We start from the raw sequence: 21,249 nt of genomic DNA, 5'->3' as shown, positions 1-21,249 counted from the left end.
AATTATGATTTGCATCCAGTAAGCTCTAGCACGCCCCCTAGCGGGTAATAAATTCGCAAAAAATATCTGAAAAATAATTATCCAAAAACATGTTTCGTTGTTGCCACAAAATAGATCGAGAAGTCAATATATTTAGACCTGTATTAGTTCAAGATTGCTTGGAAAAAAATGCGTTCATATACAAAATACAAATAATGACGTCATCACTCATCAAAGACGTCATCACTCGTATAACGTCATCGGCACAAAGCGCAAGGTGTAATATATAAGATGAATCAGCAAAAAAAATACTGTCGATAGCACGATGGGTAAAACACACAACGAAAAATTTCGATAAAATGCACCAGTGGTATTTACATAAAGTAGGTAAGGTGCTAGTGGGAATAGCACCAAAGTTAGGCAACCGATTGTTAAAGCATGTGATAGCTGTGATTTGAGTTCAAATGGTCGTTTAATGGAACTAAAAAAGAATTTTTGGGGGTTGTTATTCCGTATTTATCTAATTGTAAGCCGCAGATTATAAGGTTTTTCCCCCTCAGTTTGTGCGGCTTACTATCGAGTGAATACGGTGATTGTAATTTTGCACAAATAAAGTGGGTTGCTGAACCAGCTATGTGCAGTCAACCGCAACGATGTATTATATCGTATTGATTTTAAGGAAACGATATTAAGGGCAAAACAGTACTACTAATTACACATAAGCAGGAAATGGCTAAATAGGGAACCTTTAATGACAAACCATAACTTTATTTCACAATCAAATTATGGCATCATGGGAAAACAGCACTTAATTGATGACCACATCTATGTATCTACGGTCAAAACGGGTACTCAAAATTTAATTTTAGAAAGCGATTTTACTTATTGGTTGACTGCACAGAGCTAGTTGTGAAACACACTTTAAATGTGCAAAGAAAAACGTTCTGGGTTTGAAAACATGTAAAATGGTTAAACTGTTGAAATGGCGAATCTCCGCAAAATATTTGGTCAAATTTTGACACAAACCTGTAACAGGTCCTTAACATGTAAAGCAGCATAATAGTTGGCAATAAGGTTTGGGTTGCTGAAAGGAAAAGCCCCTTTGCTTCTTAGTTTAAATAACATAAAGTCTACTTGCATGTGACATTAGTTGATTGTTCAATAAGTTTGGCTGGAGTTGGTGAAATTGCACCAGGCCAATTGTAAAGTGAAACATCAATCAATTGCGAATATAACAATAACATTAAGTAAAAAAGCGGGGGACGTTTAAAGTACGTTTGTTAGTTTGAATCAATTTATGCATAAAATAAACAAAATCAGGCAGAATTTAGCAATAAAGTGTTTACAGTTGTGGGATTCAAATGTTTTGTCAGCCGGTTCTATCACAAAAGTCATTTTTTCAGCCGGTTATGTCACAAAAAGTCCAATGACAGTAACCAGTAATGCTAACCGGTTCGCTGATCTCATAAAATTTCGTGAGACGGTTCTGTAGAACCGGTGCGAACCGACTGAATCCCACCACTGAGTATTTATTACACAGTAAACCTCGATAAGCATGGACTTGTTTGAACCAAACAATGCCTGAATATACAGTTACCTCGCTTAAAATTGACCAGTTGGTTTAAACCAAAAATGTCCGAATTTGGCGAAGATCTGGATTAACCGATTTCGATTAGTTAAAGCTTCCCACATTACAAATCATTTGTACCTCAAGTTTAGTCCGAATTAGGCGAAGATCCGGATTAACTGAATATGGTTTAACCGACGTTTACTGTGCATTATATACAGATATTTATTCGCTCAGTCGTAATCTTTCCTTATTTGGCGTTTTTTAAAGATTGGTGAATCAAATTTGCGTCTTTCGGTTTATACCAAAATCATATAATCGACATTTAGTACAAAAATACAACATTTCGACTAATAAACTTTTCTTGCATGTGGCTGAAAAAATAATGAAATGACTTCATATATCAAGAGGTTTGTGAAACACTGAAAACTAAGATTTGACTAAAGATAGCCACAAACATTTAAATTTGTTCAATAATAATCAATGAAGCATTTATATTAATGTGAGTGTCAAATATTCCACAAAAATCATTAACAAAAGACAGACAAGCTGAAAAAATATTGCCTCTTTATCATACTTTTTGGGTATTACCTACTTGATTTTATGTGTCATTCGAAAATGACAAAAGAATTCTCAAAATTTTTGTATTTTTTAGTACTATTTTGGCTTGTCTGTTTCTTATTAAACTCATCTGAGCGACACAATCTTGCTGTTTTCCAACACAATATGTCTGCAAACAATGTTTTGGCAATATTCTAGTTTCTAGGTGAAAGTTCAGTAGGTGACACGACCCGGGGTCAAATCCCCTCACGGTTTCTTGGTGAAGTTTTCAGGGAAAACACCCATACAGGAAGTTGACCCCGTTCCCTCCCATGCTGAACGAGCAATCCCCATCTGCCATCCATCGTCCTATAAAGGAAAAGTTATTTTTTGTGCAACTTTTGCAGAATATTCTGGTTTGATTGATTGCATACGGAGTCTTGCCAACAAAGTATTCCAGCTAATTGCAGAGAAAGCATAAAATTTTTCAGTTATTGAATATTTTTTTCTACAAATGCAGTTTAAACACAAATATGGGAAAGTGGCAAAACCATGCTAATGGCGACAGAAAATTCCTGTTGCCTTGAAGTAGGATGCACAACTTTTTTCACAACAGCATCACAGGTTCTAATTTACCAACAGCTGTGTGCACCTGGTTTTTGCTTACAAATTACATTTCAATAGAGGTAAGATTTATTTGATACTATCTCGTCTGCTTCAGGCTAAAATCAAATTTGGTTTTTAACTTAATACAACCACAGGTTATGCATTTCTGCTTTAAAGTGAAAAAGTATACTCAGGAAACAATTCATGTTAAAAGTGAAGTAGCTATGAGCCTAATTCCGTCCTCTACATTGAAGTTACAATAACAACCAACAAACAACCTAAAACACTGATTTTTGCACAAACACCATTCAAAAAGTTCTGGGCCATAAAAAGTATTAGACAACCTATTAAGTTACTACAGGCTTTATGAATTAAGTGACTTTTCTGTTCCCTACATTGAAGCAAGCAACTGACCTGTTCTTCAGGGTCGGGAAACTCAACGACATAAATAATGTCACCTTTCCCGAAAGTTAGCTCATCCTCATCTGCACCTTGGTAAGGATATAATGCTTGTACCTGAAAAATATAATACAAAGTGTAAGTGTGCCATCCAGCGGTGGGAATAAAATGTTTGTCAGCCGGTTCGATGACGAAAGTCATATTTTTCAGTCCGTTGTATCACAAAAAGTCATACTTTTCAGCCGGTTCTGTTACAAAAAGTCCATTGACAGTAACCAGTAATGCTAACCAGTTCGCTGATCTCATAAAATTTCAGGAGGCGGTTCTATAGAACCGGTGCGAACCGGCTGGATCCCACCACTAGTGCTATTATAAGTAAAGTAGGATTCAAAACATATGGGACATATGTGAGGTATATTAGTCCATTGGGAGCAGACTAGGTTTTGAAATATTACAACATTCAAGTGGCTACTCAGTATCAATTAGGAAGCAAAACATAGGTGAATATACTGTGTACAAATAATGATGCAGCGGGCCTATGGGACCACAACCAAAATTTTATATGCTTTGTGTTGATTTATGTTTTTGTATTTTTGGGGCCTGTTCCTGAATGGAACTATTGAAATACAACACAAACATACCGTGTACAGATAATGTGGAGGCAAAATCACATTCTCATCAGATTTTTCATCTTCCTTCACAGGAGACTTAACTGAATGAAAAGTAATAAAGTTAGTTCATGGGTTCAAATTCCACCACAGGCTAGATTCCAACTGTGCCTTGATATTAACAATAACATTTCAACCTTCTTGTGTAATACTGGCAGATATGTTAGGCTGGTTCAGAAAATTTTTATCAGTATTTTAGCACCATCATAAATATTCGAGTACCACATGTATATACCTTCGATACAGAGTACCGAGTACGATTACCGAGTACTTAAATGTAGTATTGTACTTAGTTGTATATCACTCGATAATTTATCTGCCATGGTTGGGGTACAGGCGTGCACACGCACATGCCGAAAAATGTAATCTCCACGTGATAGCGAAAAAGATATACATAACCTGGCGGAACTTTTTTCCAATTTTGTACTGTCCGAAGCAAATATTGGCATAAATTTGCCCGTATTCTTATGGTGTAAATCGGCCTTTGGTACTCGCACGTTAGTATCGAAAACTGAGACAAAATATTTCGATACCCAGTACGAGTATCATTACCACTGAAATCGTTCGATACCATCGATACCGAGTACCGGGTACCCGTCCCATCACTAAATATTTACCTTCATTTTGTTTCGGGCTTGGTGTGATCACGTCATCAATCTCTGGGACAGTATCATACAAGGGGGATACCCCATTAACCTGACTTGGTTCAACAGGAATCTGAAAAAATACAAGAAAAGTTGTTTCCCTGCGTATTGAGAATTGCAGCAATTTCCTTTAATGGTGAATGTTTTAATAAATTAATGCAAGTTTTAGAGCAAATTGTGTATGACATTTGATAAACATAAATGTTATACGTTGCTATGTTAGTTCATGCGCATGCAAAAATATAAAAACAACAACATTTAGTTTAAAGGAAAAATCAAGAAGGGATTAATATTGCATCAGCTGTAAAACAAAATCAAATAGATTTAATGAAATATACAGAGAAAAATAAAAGGGACAAAAACATTGACAGTAAATTGAAATTGCACTTTTACAAAATCATGAAACACAGAATAAATTGCAAAAAACCTGTTGCTTAATACAATGTTTCTCAACCTTCAGCCTGTAAAACTGTAAAGCAGGGGTGGGCAACCTGCGGCCCGCATCCAGCCCTTCATTAAAGGCTGTGCGGCCTGCAGAGATGCTTGGATTTCAAAAGTACTGGCAAACGAGTCCAATTATTACATATTTTTAAACTGATTAATGCGCCTGATGCTAGTTTTCTACAATCTGGCAAAATGTGGCTAGAATCAAATACGAATTATACTTGTAGTTAAGCATATTTGGTAAGAAACAAAGCAAAATCACTTTGTGTTATGCACATGTGCGGCCCGCGATCCAATTTTGACATTTATAATTGGCCCTACAGTGACAAAGGTTGCCCACCCCTGCTGTAAAGGTTTTCATTAGTCCATGACAACCCACAACATATTAAAAACTATGTTAACTTTTTTTCCATAATTTTTTTGGACTGCATTTGATTCTGCTGGGGCAAATATGGTCCAAGACCTGAAAGGTTGAGAAACTGAACAGACACAAAAACAAACAAAAGTGATTGCACAGTATTGGAAAAAATCAAAAGTACGACAACTTTCAGATGTACTATGTTTTATTGTGAACAGAATTTTGCTTGTTCAGATAATTACAATTGCAGATCAACATGATACATGAATTTGATGGATTGCATTTTGCTTCATTTGCGAGATTTTGGAGCTGCCACAAAAATTAACAACCTTATCATCATTCCCAGGCTTTGTGACATCAGAAGCACTTGATTGTGATGTCACACTCCTAGCATCCACTGGGGTGTTTTCCCCACTTTTGATGACTTCGTCAGAACTTTCATCAAAATCTTTAGGACTTAATTTAGTTTTTGGAACAAAATCAAAATCGTCAGTATTATGACTTTTTTCATCATCAGTAATGACATCATCAGATTGATGAGCGGCATTTTCCTGTTCAAGCATATCTGATGATGTAATGACCTTCTTGATGTCATCATGTACACTTGTTATGTTAACAGCAACAGATGGTGGTTGGACGTTTTGAGCAAAATCATATAAATCTTCGAACGGATTTTCATCAGTGGCTTGTGGTGGAATTTGCTCGTGGTTCGAGATTTCAGGAGTAAAAACATCATCTTCTGCCCCCTGCTGGTGATCGGATGTGTTTGAATCGCTCTCATCAGAAGGAACGACATCGTTTTGACTGACAAAGTCACCAGCAAACTCGTAAAGTGGAGCGCTATGCTCAACTTCCGCATTACCATCATTCCTTGTGACATCATCATCATGCTTTGCGATGTCACTATCACATGGTGCACCATCTAAATCTCTTGTGACATCACTGGGTGTGACATCATGTTGTTGTGGCAACACCAACTCAAAATTTGCCCAGTTTTCAGCCCCACCTTGGTTTGCAAGGCTCGTCCCCGATCCGAAAGGAGTCGATTGTGCCGAAACACTCGAACTCCCACCCAAGCTGACACTGACATCATCAGGAGCAGTGATGTCATTATTATGGTTTATGACATCACCATCAGGATCAGTGATGTCATTATGGTGCTTTATGACATCACCATCAGGCTTTGTAACACCGACTTCCATGTCTTCGTACACGTTGTCGCTGTTTGTCGATTCCACACTTCGTTGGTCGAGATTCTCATAAACATTGTCTTCGCTGTATTCTTGTGTGATTTCTATGTCAGTATTTTCAGCTGCATGAGGCTCCAGACTGCCACCTGCTGACTGAAATTGTGGAGTTTCTACATTAAATGAAAGTTCATCATCGTGTGTTTGAGGCATTGGCTTGAAATCGGGAGATTGTACTTTCTGGAACATCGGCACCTGTGTGGGGGTTTGGGTCATGCTTGGGGGTCCAGTAGGGGCTTTTCGGTGGGGTTTCGGCCCATCACTTGTCGGAGTTTTAGGAGCAGTGGGTGTTTTGTCCTTTTTAGTGAAAAATCCACCTTTTTGTTTGACCTCGGACGATTCTTGTGAACTTTTCTGAGGTTTCGTGAAAAGTTTGTCCAATCCCGTGAAAGACAGAAGTGATCGACGTTTCATCTTCGTGAGTTCATGAAATAAATTTTGTGGTTAGAAAGCAGAGCGTGAAAAGATGGTTGCTTGGCAACATGCAAAGCCAAACGTGGATGAATCCATTTTAAACTGCTAAATTTCAGTCCACAGTTTTAAATTAGTAAAATGCTACCTATGTAATGTGTAAGTTATGTGAATTAAAGATACTTCACATATCGTTCCATATTTACCAAATGGTAGTTTTTTTCTGAAGGTAATTTGGGATTTATATAGATTTATATAGTACCAAAGATTTTTTGCTTCAAATTCCACTGTATTATCATTTTTAGTGTAAGTTTACTTTTATTAGTCAAAGACAACAGATTCAGGACAAATTCTACGTGAAAAACAAAAGGATAAATAGATGTTTCATCCATTTTTGTGTGGAGAAGTGTTAAGATTTTGGTTATAATGCTGTGCATGAGTTGTTAGTGCTGAGAATGACAAGTGAACAACAATTTGTGGTTCACAGAAATGCAAATTACTTATATAGTGCCAAGTTTTTATATAAGTTTATAAAGTTTTATCATTTATTGGTATTATAGTTATTTGGTTGATATATGTAATAATAAAGAAACAAGCTTATTCAATTAGTGTTGCATATTCATGTTTTCTAACATGGTAAAAAGGTTAAAAGTTTTGTCCCTAAAAGTCCCTAAATAAAAAATTATTATAAATTCCACTTGTAAGCGGAAATATATAAAGTTCTATATTTTTCAAATATTCCACTTTGGGCAATATGTAAACCGGTTAGATATGAAACTCGTGGCAATGCATAACCCGGTATCAATCTCATAATCCCCCTGTTACAAACCTCATCTTTGCTAGGTTTCGGAGCACCAGTGTCTTTATCTAAAGTTTTGGATTTATTCTTTGTCCGTTCCATTCCCTGTGGTTTCTGTGCTTCAACTTGTGAATCAGGAAGCGTCATCGTACGAGGCCTCGCCTGTGGTGTGGCATCAACACTTCCACTGGTCGATGACGACGCACGATCATGAGAGAACTCTCGGACTTTAATTCTCGGGGACGGGCGTGGTTTGTCCTCGACATGTTTGTATCCTTCTATGTCAGGTTGGGCTTGTCCGTGCTGGCTTCCCTAATACATCATGCCCATGCAAACATAGGTCCGACATTTACAACATGCAACGCAAGTTTTAGAAACAAATTAAGGGGTAAGGATCGGTTGGTTTATATTTTAGTCAACACCTCGTAATTCAAGTTAGGTTTAGTGCGAAATTATTACTTTTTCAACAGCTAGTTTCCACAAAAAAAGCTAAATACTGCAAACAAACATACTAACTAGATGAAAACAAAATGTGCAAACTAAAAAAACAACAGTTTCCACAAATCAACCTAAAAACTGAAAGCAAACAAACCACTCAAAAACTAAAAGTGCAAAGCTCAGACAGAACTTAAAAACAACCAACAGTCAACAAACAAAAGTGTACAGGGCTACAACTACAAACTATGTGAAGCATGTGTTCTACAATTTTTTTAACACTACTGTGATTCTACAATGCATGTTTAACACATACAAACAATCCAAACCTCATCCTCTCCTGGAACTTCTGTGTACTGATTCTTCACTTCATCCCCATGGTCGTGTCCATTTGTGATTTCAGTCTGCTGCCCAACTTGGATATTCACATACTGATGAGATCTGTGCAATAAAAGTATGTTTATCCTGTTGTTGTTTCGCAATATATTTGCCATTAGAACATCTTACAGGTATAGTTCTGTTGTCAACCACAATTCGAACCACACAAAGTTGCCCGAGGGCAGAAATAAGATTTATAAAATTTGACAACAAAAAAACAACAACAATTTGAACAGCAATTCCAACAAATAATAACAACATCCGAGCAGCAGTGGTTTTTGTACAAAAAATCTGCCAACCCAAACTATTGACAAACATTTTGCTGATACTAATGCTACTATAGTGTTTTACAACATGGGCTATTGCTTTCTGTGCTCAAAAGAGTGTTGAAATCAAGGTATCAAGATTAACTTACGAAGCATCTTTGTCCGACCGATTTGACGAACTTCTTTTCCTCTTCCCTGACTCATCATGTTTGCTGCTACGATGTGAACTAAACAAAAAGGCAAGGATTGATTTAAAGAGGGTAGAGAAATTCAGATTACCCAATAGTGATTGTAGCACAAATGATTATTGCATAACAACTGTTTCACTTGTCACAGTCTGGCAAACCCATTTAAGGCGTTATACTGAATCAGCCGGTCACCAAGCATTCCCATATGGCAAGGAATAGGGTAAAAAAAAATAGCCTGTGGTGGGATTCGAACCAACGACAGTGTGTTTCCAGGACTCGATCTTTATGGAAAGGCTTGGTGACCAGCTGATTCAGCATTACGATAGGCCTGGCATACTATGATTTCTATATGAGTGTTGTGATCCCTGGTCTCCATGAGCACCTTGGGAGTGATCCCAGTTATCATGTTTGCCGCTACGATGTGAACTACAGCTAAGCAAGAGTTTATTTAAAGATGGTAGAGAGATTCACATTATCTAATAGTGATTGAAGCACAAATGCTTATTGCATAAATCCGTTATCTGTTTCTCTTTTCACACTCGGGCAACCCTATTAAAGGCGTTATACTGAATCAGCCGGTCTCCCAAGCATTTCCATGTGGCAAGGCGGAGACTAGAAAAACTTAGACTGTGGTGGGATTCGAACCCATGACAGGAGTCTTTCCGGGATGTGAGGCTTGCTATATATGAATGCTTGGTGATCGGCTGATTCAGTATAACGCCTTTAATAGGCCTGGCGTACTATGATTTAGTAATGAGTGTGCCATGATCGCTGGTCTGCATCATTTTGGGGCTGATCCCAGTTACAAATGTATGTTCCCCTTAACCTTTTCCTCTTATTTACCATTTGGTAATTTTGAAAAGATTTGAACATAAAAATATAAGTATTTTTAACACATTAATCCTCAAATTTAACACAGTAAACAAATGTTAAAGAACCCTATTGGCTGGAAAAGTGTGCACTGTCTGCAGCTTATCATGTATTGGCTGGATGCTTTTATATTGTAATGTTAAAAAAGTTTGAAAACAGATTTTGCATAATACATCAACCTGTTTTGTTTATGTGGTGATGATGACCCGCTATGTCTTCTATCACCTGACGACCTCTCAGAATGACCACGCGACCTTTGACCTGTAACTTCATCAGCTGGGAGAGTGGCAGGGGCCGGAACTTTCGGAGATGTCTCATTTCGACTGTGACAATTATGGTAAAGTGAATGGTTATGCATTTTTTTACAGTAGGCATTGTAACTACAAGTGTCAATAGCACTGATTTGTATAGCGATTTGGTAACAAGTTGGGAGATTTTAACTTAAACAAATAAGTTACACTATTTAGTTGCAAGGCACTATATTTTCAATATTCTTTTTCAGTTCAGAGCCTCTGACTATGGTTTTCATTTGCCATAAAATCTCTACAACATTATTTCCTTGTGTCTCATTATTTTCACAACTTTCCTGATACATGTAAAAACTACATAGTTGCCAACTACATGTTGTGTTGTTAACAAACATATTCCTACATGGGAAAGTTAAGTCTTTGTAGGAATTTCGTTAATAACATAACAGTTAATATATTTCTTACATGGGTGAATGTAGACGTTGTATCCTGTACTCTCCATTGTCGAAGGCATCTCTCACATTAGTGGTGACGTGGTTCAGTTTGGTGCGAACCTGAACAAGATGATATGGTTGTTAAGTTACAAGATAGTAGTGGCATTAGAAATAGTCCTATTCTAGTGCAGATTATCATACAAAACTGAAGCTTTCAATAAACCTAAATCACTTTGTTCTTTTTATATCCATTTAAATACATTCTATTACTAGTTTAGAGCTAAGATAGTCATTCATAATGAATACTAGTGTCAGATTGCTTAACAAAAAGAAAAACATGAAAAAGGAATAAAAACAATGGAGATAAATTCAACCTACCCCGACTGTTCAATATTTTTACAGTTAAAATGTATTTTAGATTGAGCATTATTTCAGATGGATTATGAACAAAGTCCCTACATCCTGCTGAATGTAGGAAATTGGCGTTAATACAACTAGGTGCAGGAAGACTGAAGGATTTTGTCAACAGATACAGAAACGCTACTAGTTGAAAGAAGTATCTCCAAAGATTTAATACAGTAGTATCTCAATTAAACCCCATTAAAGCATAGTATGCCAGGCCCAAAGGCGTGATACCGGCTTGATTTGGGCCTCACGTACTATGAATTACAATGAGTATGCCATGATCGCTGGCTGCATTGGTGCTTCAGGGCTGTTACTAGTATGAATATACTCATCTCAAACCCTATTAAATGTTAAAAATAACTGAGATGATATTATTGCAAACAAAAACAAATACTTAATATTTCCTGGTTATTAAAAAGGATTAGCATTTGTGATTTAGGTCAAACAATAAATGAAGTTACAAAACTTACATCACACAATTCTTCGAAGAAAGATTTTTCAGCGTTTGCAATGTTTGAAATTATACCCGTGCACAACGTCACACGAGAATCATAAAGATCAGGCAGATCATCGTGAAGTTGACTGTTCAGTGTTTCATATGTATCGTGAGCTTGAGTCACATGATCCTGGGCCTGTTGAAAAAAAAACACAAAAATTTGATGGTAAGAAATTGAGAGAAAATTTTTCACAGCAACAGTAGCTTTCTGAATTGTAGTGTAATTGTACATTGAAATATTTAAGACATGATGTGTATTAGAAAAGAACTACAAAATAAAAGAGGTGAATTTCATAACAGTTAATGTTCCACATGTAACTTAAATGTACATGAATTGTCAGCTAGATAATATGTTCAACTTTGAAAGAAATCACTCTTGTAACTTTCCATAGCACTTTTGTTGTTGCAATGTGTTTTTCTTATTAATAGTTTCCCTTTTTGTTTGTAATTTTCATCATCAAACCAACAGAAAAAATATTTTTTATCAACATGAAGTTCAACTCATATTCATACCCTGGTTAGTTTGGACTCCTCCAGTTTCTTAGCACCTTGCAAACTGGCAAGGGCTCGTCGTGAGGCATCAAAATCGACCAGTTTTCGTCCCCGCTTGTTCACTTTCACTTTCATATCATTGCACTGAAAAACACATTAAGCTAATTTACTATCTGATTATGATAACAATATCAAACAAAGGAGTAATTTAAGACCGTTTAATCACTGTACAAGGCATGGGTGTAAACAAAGCATTAGGCTTTCAAATATTGTCAGTGACATTTTTGCCCGATAATGATATTTAGCCATTCAACATCTAAATTGCCTCAAGCAAAATGTATTTTTAGCGAGAATATAAGTAATGGGAGAGCTAAAATTTCAAAGACCAGTTTGTCTTGCAAACATATTTCAGGAATCACTATTGAATTCACAATAAATATTTTAAGTACAACTGTTTGCAATGATTTTATGTCACTGTGTACAGATTATAGTAAGGCTTTTTTCCAGCACGTTCACAATAATTCTGTACATAAAAGTGCATTACCATGTTGCAATGAGCTAAAAACAAGCCACCGTTATAAACATAACTGGCTTTTACTAATGTCTACATTGTATTTATTTCAGTTATGGATTTTGAGGCACTTCATTAGCAATGCAAAATATGAAAGCTTTGTAGCAACATTATCACACAGTGCTATGCACAAAATAATCGAATACACTTGTTACATCCTGTGTTTGAGGGTAAAACAAAACTGCATCCAGCACAACATCCCGTTTAGAAAGGAACAATAACATAAAGATCCTATACCTTATAACACTTTCATTCCATTTTGCAATGTAAGCATGTGCAACTAAAAATTTGCGTAAACATTTAAAACAGCTGCCATATATGACATAAGTTTTGGTAAAGCTTTTTATATTACACATGTTTTGGAAATGTAACTCATGTGGATGAAATGATTTCTAGGTCCTTGTTACTTTTAACATTGGTTTATCAAATTGTTAGAGCCTGGAATTGAGTACTCCTGAGTTTTGGGTGAATGGAGCCAAAGAAATCACTATAAATTTAGACGAAACTGTAGCTAGCAAAGAGATTGTACATTTGATTGATAATGTTTCAAAAATTATTTGTCTGTTGCTACTTGTTTAAGTTATTTCAACCTAGAATTATGTGCTGTAAGTTTGCGTTTGTTGTCACAAATTACACACCAAAACCTTTGTTAAAAAAACTGTGTATAGCGGGTCCATCAGTACATCTGAATGCAAACTTTTAAGCAGTTTTACTGTGATTTTTGCTATTAAGTGACTATGACAAAACAGGAGCTGATGTACAAACCTAAATAATAAGTTTTGTTAACTAAGTATTGGCATTAGACTCAAAATTTATGCACTGTACGTTTTGGGGACATTTCCACAAAAAAACACTAAAACTTATAAAAATACAAAACAAACAAGTGATTGTGTATAGTAATGTAAACTTTTAATTAGTGTTATGATGCTTTTTGCTATCAAGTGACTATAACAGACAGGAGCTGATGTACACACCTGTGTGAGGTGATCTTGCAGAACTGTGATGACTTCATTGTTCAGTCGGGCGTGAAGATCTGTGTAGAGAAGATCGGTGGTCTGGAACCAAAATATTTACAAGCTGAAAATTGTTGTGAGAAGCCAGAAATATTTCGGATTCCTGATTGACTTTAAGTAGCGGAGATTGTTAAGTTACTACAGTATTACAAAAGTCACGTTGTAGTGTAGGGTGTCGTATTTTGCAATATCACTAAAACTAGAAAGGTGGCTTTCTTATATATGTCCATTTTATATAGTCCATGTCCTATTTACAGAATTTCGAGCCATATTGCAGGGCATGGTGCTGTGGTTTGTAACATAACTAAAATTTATTTATCGGAAAAACTCGATTTTTGAATAAAGCCATAAGTTTTATTTTACTTATAAGAAAGGCACAATAAAGCTAACACTGAACTGGAATCAGCTGCTATTTGAGTGTTGTAAAATTCTTGTGGTATTCATTTAATATCGCCTCATAGGCATTAAAAATGATATTTGAGCAAATTTCTTTGGTTACCACAGGTGCTTAGGAGCAGATTCAAGCCCCCCAAATTGCACTAATTTGTAAGTAACAACCGATACAATATGATAAGCTCCTATAACAAGCAATATTTTTTTGTGCTCAAATGTGAAAAGCAAAGTGCCCAATTAATTTCAACCCACACAGTTATGGGTTCTAATGCAATAAACCAACCAATAAATGCCAAGTGCAACTGCCTTGTGTTCACTAGGTCGTGAGTTCTAATCATGTCTCGACCACTTGTGTTTTACCAAACAAGAAATTTAAGCGGCATTGCTCCAACCCAGTGGAACCTGATGGGTTGAACTAAATTAAAGTGAAAGTGATTCCACAGAGTTCCAATATAAACAGGCAGCTTAAGGGCGGACTCATTGTGAGCATAACACATCCAGGTGTTACTTGCTGACTGGGGATAAAAATATAACACACAAAGTTACCTTAGCAAGTGTTCCTAGCATATCCTTCCCCATCCAGTCATCCTCGTATATTTCACCCAGAGATGCATAGAAATCACCTGCTGCCATTTTCATTGCTACAAAATACCAAGAAGATGTTAGAAAACACAAATCCTAATTATTTTAAACAGTGGTTCTCTAACCTTTTTTAATGCTTATGGCACATCAAACAAGTAAATTATTATTTGCGACAAACTCTTTAGTATGAAAACACATAATATTGTTCCAAGAAATTAGTTGACAACATTATTAAGATGGATGAGACTGATTTTGGTAGCAAATAGTAAAGATGTGAGGTTCTAGCACTGTAATAACCAAATTTTATGATCAAATCTTCAAACACGAAATGGGAGTAGCGCTCAAATTTGTCACAGCACATTTGGAAATTGCGTTGTTCTATGGTAACAGTTTGAAAACTACAGATTTAACTGTAGTTGGGTTGTAACTGAACTTTAACTTCTTCCTTGTTTCAATTTAAGTTCTGCAACACCCTTTATGTGATTTACATCTTTTGTACTTGATATCTTATAGAAGGTGTAACATGTGCAAAACACACACAAACCTGTGATGGATTGCAGGTATCTCTTCATGTCGTGCTGGAACTTGCTGAACTGAGCCTGGAAACGAAAAACAGAGGATTACAAACTGGATGAATCACAAATGCCACAATATTAAGGAATTTGAAATGCCAAATACATATCTGATGGTCTGACCTTTAGAACAGGATGTTATTAATATAAAAAGGTAGGAAAGGTATTTATAATATATACATGGGAGAAAAAGTTATCAAGAATTTTTCTAAGTCAACTTATTGTATATATGTTGTCCTTGAAATTATAGTAAAAAGTTCAAAATTATAAAAAGAGGTTTCAAGACATTGGGAGGTAAACTATATAGTTTGACGAAAGTAAACCTTGGTTAAACAGGATTCGGTTAATCCGGATCTTTACCTAATTCTGACAAAACTTGAAGTACAAATGATTTGTAATGTGGTAAGACTTGAACTAATCGACATCAGTTCTTTGCCTAATTCAGACAACTTTTTGGTCCATATAGGTCCAGATTAACCAAGGACTGTATATATTTTGTGCAAGATATAAAGTTAAAACGATAACTTAGGACAAATCAGTGGGATTTGGCGACAAAATATTTAACGGCGATGAACCTGACATGCCTGCTAGTGTACTTGATACAACAATCAAATAAAATATCTCAAGTCAGCCATTGAGAAGCTTGTCACAAGCAAGGACCAACAAATAAAAGAGCAACAAATAACATCTGACAAGTTCATAATTACTGTAGGTGAGCGCCCTCAATATCCTGATATTCCAGGTGCAAAAGAATTCTGCATTACAAGTTGCGTGTTGTGGTTATATCCAAATTCGATGACAATGATTAAAACCATAACATGAGATGTTAAGTGCCTGTGGTTCACTTTTTGAAGAGGTTTTATATTGATTTATGCCGGCCATGATAGTGTGGGGAAAACAAAACAAAATTCATCTTATAACTGTAGCACAATTGGATCATATTTTTACTATGACATAATTGTTGACATTTGGTGGGTAATATTTCAACCACGACAACAGAGTTTCCTTTCACACAAAATCTTATTTACACAAGGAAATACTATGAAATCTTTCAGGTGTGTAAAAACATACAGTTGTCAATAGAGACATATATTGGGTTAAAAAGAGCAGAAAATACAAAGTAATTCTCAAGGAACTAATACGCTTTTCAAAAATGATGATATGTTATTTTGAAAAATGATGTAAAACAGTTAGTTAGGGAGTCAAAATATTTTTGGATCATCATTCAATTCTGTCATTGCTAAGATGGTTTCGTAAAACAGCAAGGCCACCAAAAACCATCCGATATTTATCAAAGGTAATTACGTGCTGCAACAAAGATTAACAATATGATAAAACATATTTTTTTCAGGTCATGCTTTGCCTCTGCTTTATTTTTAAACAATTTCAAATCAATTGAATGTAAACAGAGCCTGTTTAGTAATCCTGCATAATCGTAAGAAGTGGATTTGGTGTCGAATGAATGGAAATTTGACACCACAGAAAGAGGTCTGGACAAAGCGCTCTAACGTTTTTCGGTTTTGAATCTGTAATTAGGTGTAAACAAGACGGGTGTGTGAATGAAACACGCGGCACCCACTGACCCTAATTCAAAAACATCTGCACAATTTTAAAACCTTCAGTTGTTGACTGTTAATTAACTTAAATTGAAACACGATAGGTGACAGTTAAACAAAGCGACATTTTTCGCACAATACTTCAAGGTATTTCTTTCACATATTCTTGTTTATGCTGCAAACAATAACATTTACCAATTGTGATTATTTTTACAGTTGACCTTGTGATATTATCTTACAAGTATTGAATACATAATGGTTGCTTAAGCATTTACACATTTTTAAGTTTTTACACATGTTGTTTTGTCACATAATCATTGGTGCAGCTGCATACAATAGTTAATCAAATACCAGAACCAAAAAAACTAATGTAACCAAAGTAAGAGCGATTTCGCATGATTGTAACTTATATTTGTGATGATTAATCACTAAAATATGTGTCATAGCCACAATTCCAAGCTCAAGAAAATTTAATAGCGTTATCGGACTTAAAACATGTGCATGACATTGCATTAAAATGTGTTTGGTCCATATTGTATTAAAAGTCACAAAAAAATGTTTTTAAATGCTACACACAAATGGAGCAAAAATGCCGAACACTATTATGAAGTCCAGCACAGAAATGGGCAGTTAACTACATGGTAAACATGTCAAACATTTTCACGGAGTATGTAAACAAAAAAGACGAGCTACGGTTTGTTGACAGACGTGTAATGCCGTCATGATGGAATCCATCCCTTACACACACACACATGCAGTCGTAGCTAATCATCAACTGACACATGCAGTTGTGCAAACAAAAAACTATGATGTAACCTTTGCTAAGGAGCAGAGCTGCAGAAAAGCAGCAATCCTCCAGTAGTAATGTAAAGTGCAGTATATGCACACAATGCACCAGTTACATATTTACTGTACATTGCATGTGGAAAGTCTGAATTGTTTTCAGCTTGACATAAAAAGTGCCTTTATCATAAGTTGAATCCTGTGACTGTGATTATGCTAACATGATAACATGAGGTTTTGTACAAGTTTTTTATTTAACAAAATTTTTCAAAACAATTTTAGCAATACATTTGCCATCCGAAACTATTTTGAGTAAAATGTGACAAAAATTGAAAACACATTTTTTAACATTATTTATAATATTCTGGTTGCAAAGTATCAACATTTATATTTCAAATTCCAGTTGACAAGCCAGGGAAATATAAATAATTAATTTTAAAATAACATTTCTAGAGTAGTTGACATAATTTTTAGGTCATGCATAATAATATGCTGCTATGTTGTAACATATTTAACCACAATGCTACCGATAATATTGTTTATTTTAAGTGTATTTGATGTGCTTGCAATTGTCTTCCTAACCTGTTCCATATGATAATGGTCACTGTATTTTTATGTTATGTAATAAATCTCTTAAATTCAATACATTATTTTGCATTAAACAACCAAGAAAATCTATCAAAGAGAAATGAAATTCAGACAACAACTGTTTTTTTTTCGCTTGACAAAAATTCTTTATAGGCAATCCACATTATTAACCTTAATTACAGTCTGAATGCCAATGTCTATTTATAACACAATAAAAAGATATGGATAATCTCTAATCCAGTGCATGGCAATGAATTTGTCACATAAGCTGCCATGTTCACTTAAGCATGAAATCAAAAGCTTTACTGATTGCTGATTGGTAGTTACCTGTTGCTTGGTAACCAGATGAACGTAATTGTCGATAATTTCATCTTTTGTTTCGTCGCCCCTGCCCAAAGTTCTCAGCATCTGAAATTTATAAAACAAGTGAAAATGTTATCAGAAATACAGTGGCTTCTCTGCTATTTTTGCCTTGTTTATTTAAATGGCAAAGAATCATCCGGTTGCTCATAAACTGCGGGGGGGAAATGTTCAGCTCCAAGAAAACATGCAAAGCATTATACTTTATATCACATGTTTTTAACTTCTATATCAGGGGTCGGCAACCCGTGGCATGCTTGCCAAGGTTGGCGCGCGTGGTGGTATTTCATGGCAAGCCAACCGGTTTCCGTGTTATATTAAAGTAAAAATTGTTTCAGTGCTTGTTTATAGTTTTTATCATGCAATTGTCTTAAAATACAGCCTTACAGGCACAAAACACTTTGCTTTCTGTTTATACTTAATATTTGTTGGCATGAACCACTATTATTAGGAAAAACGTTGGCATGCGAGGTCATTAACACATGGAAACAACAAGTAAATTGGCATGCGTCACCTAAAAGGTTGCCGACCCCTGTTCTATATATTGGTAAAATGATCCTATATCTTACATTTTTGAGATTGCTCTATGTTCAAAAGGCAAAGAGGTTTTATCGTTTTCTTCAGTATTTAACTACATCAAGCAGAAAATAAGCCTAAGTGGTTCTATAAGTTCTGACTTTACACTTCAATCAGATTTTGTATTGGGTAGTTCGGTATTTAAATTTGCTTAATCTAAAAGTTTTTACAGTAATTTGAATTCACACTAATTCACAGATGATTATAAACTGATACTGGTAAAAATGCCCTTGATTCAAATGTATTCTTTGTACTAGTGTTTTTAGTATTCTATTCAAGCGGTCTTCATACTAACACAGTGGTTCCCAACCTGGGGTTCGCGGACCCCCAAGGGGTCCGTGAGATGGTTTCAGGGGGTCCGTGGAGGCAAACATTTGTAGTAGCATTAACAACAGTACAATATTTTTAAGTTCCCAAACCGTTTTTACAATCCTGTATATGAGTACAAACTGTTTATCAAACCCTTGGATCAGGAAAACTTCGATTGTTACCTCCATTGTGACATCACAACACACATTAACAATAGAACTTATTGTGCTTTGTTTAAAGTATTGAACACCAGAAAATTTATCTCTTCGTTGCATTGACTGCTACAGTACAAAAATGTATTGAGATTAAAGAACTGTGAAGGTTGATTAAATTCTGCCCCCAAATGCGAAAGTATAGTAACGTATAATGCAGGAAACGAAAAACATAACAAGACTAAATTACGTTGGGGGTCCGCGGACCAATAAAATTTGTAGAAGGGGTCCGTGACTACAAAAAGGTTGGGAACCACTGTACTAACAGGAGTTTTACTTATGTTATTGCATTCAGATTTGCATGAAAGTTTACCTTGGCTTAAAACTAAATAGCATGATTCCAGCACTTATTAAACATTTTAAGTATTTAGTTTTACCTTTTCTCTTCCTCGAAAAGCCAACTTGGTGACATTTCGTTTCAGTCTTGCGCTGTTTTCCTTTCTGCTTGCAGCCGTGTCCGACATTGTTGACGTCCTTTCACCAAATTAAAACACAGAACAATACAATACACCTAAAACTAAAAAATATATACAAAACAAAGTTAATGTATGGTTATTCACACATGCACAGAGGACACAGTGGTTCGCACCAGTCTGCAGAGCTGCATGCTCAATTTGTAAAGAAAAACAATTTTGCACACTAATTTTTACGGTTGCACGTTACAATTCTGAACTAAAGGCAATTGTCCTGCCTTCACCACTATCGCTTGCCTTGCAGCTAATAAAATTGGTCTTGCCTGCAGATTTATGGGTTATGTACATGTGTATGCATGAGGCGCATGTTGGTCCTGCATGCCTAAGATCTCGTTAATGACTGCCATATTTTACAGACAAGCGGTCTTGGATGTTATGTACACATGTGGAACTAAGTGACTTAGGACTTAGTGCCTGCAGACTCAGGGGTTATGCATGCGCACATGTAGGAAAGGTGAGTCTTACGTGCCTGAGATCTCATCAGCAACTGCCATATTTTGTAGACTAACAAATGTGGTGCAATCTGGTTTTTGTTTTTGGAACTGATAAACATAGCAAACATATGGGCAAGGATGCAGTATGTTATAAAACAGATTTAGCAATTAAAACTAACAAAACCGTCTTAACACAAATATGCTCAGTCTGAAGAACATGGCAGTTCCCGACGAGATCTCGCGCGTGCAGGACCTACATGTCCCACGTGCGCGCATGCACGACCCGTAAGTTCACGTGCAAGACCAATTTCAGCAGGCATAATCCAAGTAAAAGAGGTCAAGACAGCCCAACTAAATGGCTTTGGAACAAAATTTTCGCGTGCAAACCCCAAAACTTGGCGTGCACAAATTTTTTTTCAAAAAAAATTGTGCATGCAGCTGCCACACTCTGCAGACAGGAATATGCTTGCACAACTTTTTAATTCCACAATTAAATATTTATGTAACTTAAGACTGCAATACTGAAAGCTTGGTAAATAAAAATTAATTATGTTAGTTCTGCATTGCAACTATAAGTAAACGCTAATGGCAAAGGACTTAGGTAACAGGCAACAATCAGTAAACAAGCCACCAATTTTTGTAACTCCCTGCTATTGTTTGTAACACAATCATTCAAATTCAAGAACTTTGCTGCCATGACATTAAACAATGCATGCATTTTGGTCGTTGACATTTAACGAAACTGCTGCAAACCATTTCTTTGAATTTTGCACCACTAAAGGTTAGCCAGCAATTTTACTTAACAACTACAATTTGCAAATACACACAATACACACATTATTGTTGACAAGAACTGAAGAAAAATCGTCAGTACAACTCACTGCAATCAAAGAATCACAAAAACACTGGACTAAAAAAGTAATTTCTCCAAACATACAAAATCGTTCCGCTTA

At 35.8% G+C, this 21,249-nt stretch overlaps 1 protein-coding gene across 3 annotated transcripts; it reads right to left on the bottom strand.

Annotated features, from left to right (window-relative positions):
- Nucleotides 1-123: 123 nt before the first annotated feature.
- On the bottom strand, nucleotides 124-19,941 carry LOC145218160 (myc box-dependent-interacting protein 1-like). Of its 3 annotated transcripts, XM_080085554.1 has the most exons (16): nucleotides 19,767-19,939; nucleotides 18,260-18,340; nucleotides 14,978-15,032; nucleotides 14,398-14,492; nucleotides 13,420-13,500; nucleotides 11,896-12,018; nucleotides 11,357-11,518; nucleotides 10,513-10,601; nucleotides 9,979-10,122; nucleotides 8,891-8,968; nucleotides 8,427-8,538; nucleotides 7,693-7,974; nucleotides 4,377-4,476; nucleotides 3,733-3,803; nucleotides 3,107-3,208; nucleotides 124-2,455 (listed from the first exon to the last, which is right to left on the bottom strand). In XM_080085554.1, exons 1-16 carry the CDS (start codon nucleotides 19,851-19,853, stop codon nucleotides 2,354-2,356), a joined length of 1,764 nt encoding a protein of 587 aa, XP_079941680.1. In that variant the 5' UTR covers nucleotides 19,854-19,939; the 3' UTR covers nucleotides 124-2,353. The 3 variants fall into 3 exon arrangements, with proteins under 3 accessions (XP_079941680.1, XP_079941682.1, XP_079941679.1); XM_080085556.1 differs by lacking the exon at nucleotides 7,693-7,974 and having other exon boundaries at nucleotides 19,767-19,938; XM_080085553.1 differs by lacking the exons at nucleotides 124-2,455; nucleotides 3,107-3,208; nucleotides 3,733-3,803; nucleotides 4,377-4,476 and adding an exon at nucleotides 5,404-6,866 and having other exon boundaries at nucleotides 19,767-19,941.
- Between the last annotated feature and the right edge of the window lie 1,308 nt (nucleotides 19,942-21,249).

This window comes from Phallusia mammillata, chromosome 3 (genome assembly GCF_965637545.1).
Source record: "Phallusia mammillata chromosome 3, kaPhaMamm4.hap1.1, whole genome shotgun sequence".
Classification (NCBI taxonomy): Eukaryota; Metazoa; Chordata; class Ascidiacea; order Phlebobranchia; family Ascidiidae; genus Phallusia; species Phallusia mammillata.
This window is presented reverse-complemented; position numbering and strand designations above follow the sequence as displayed.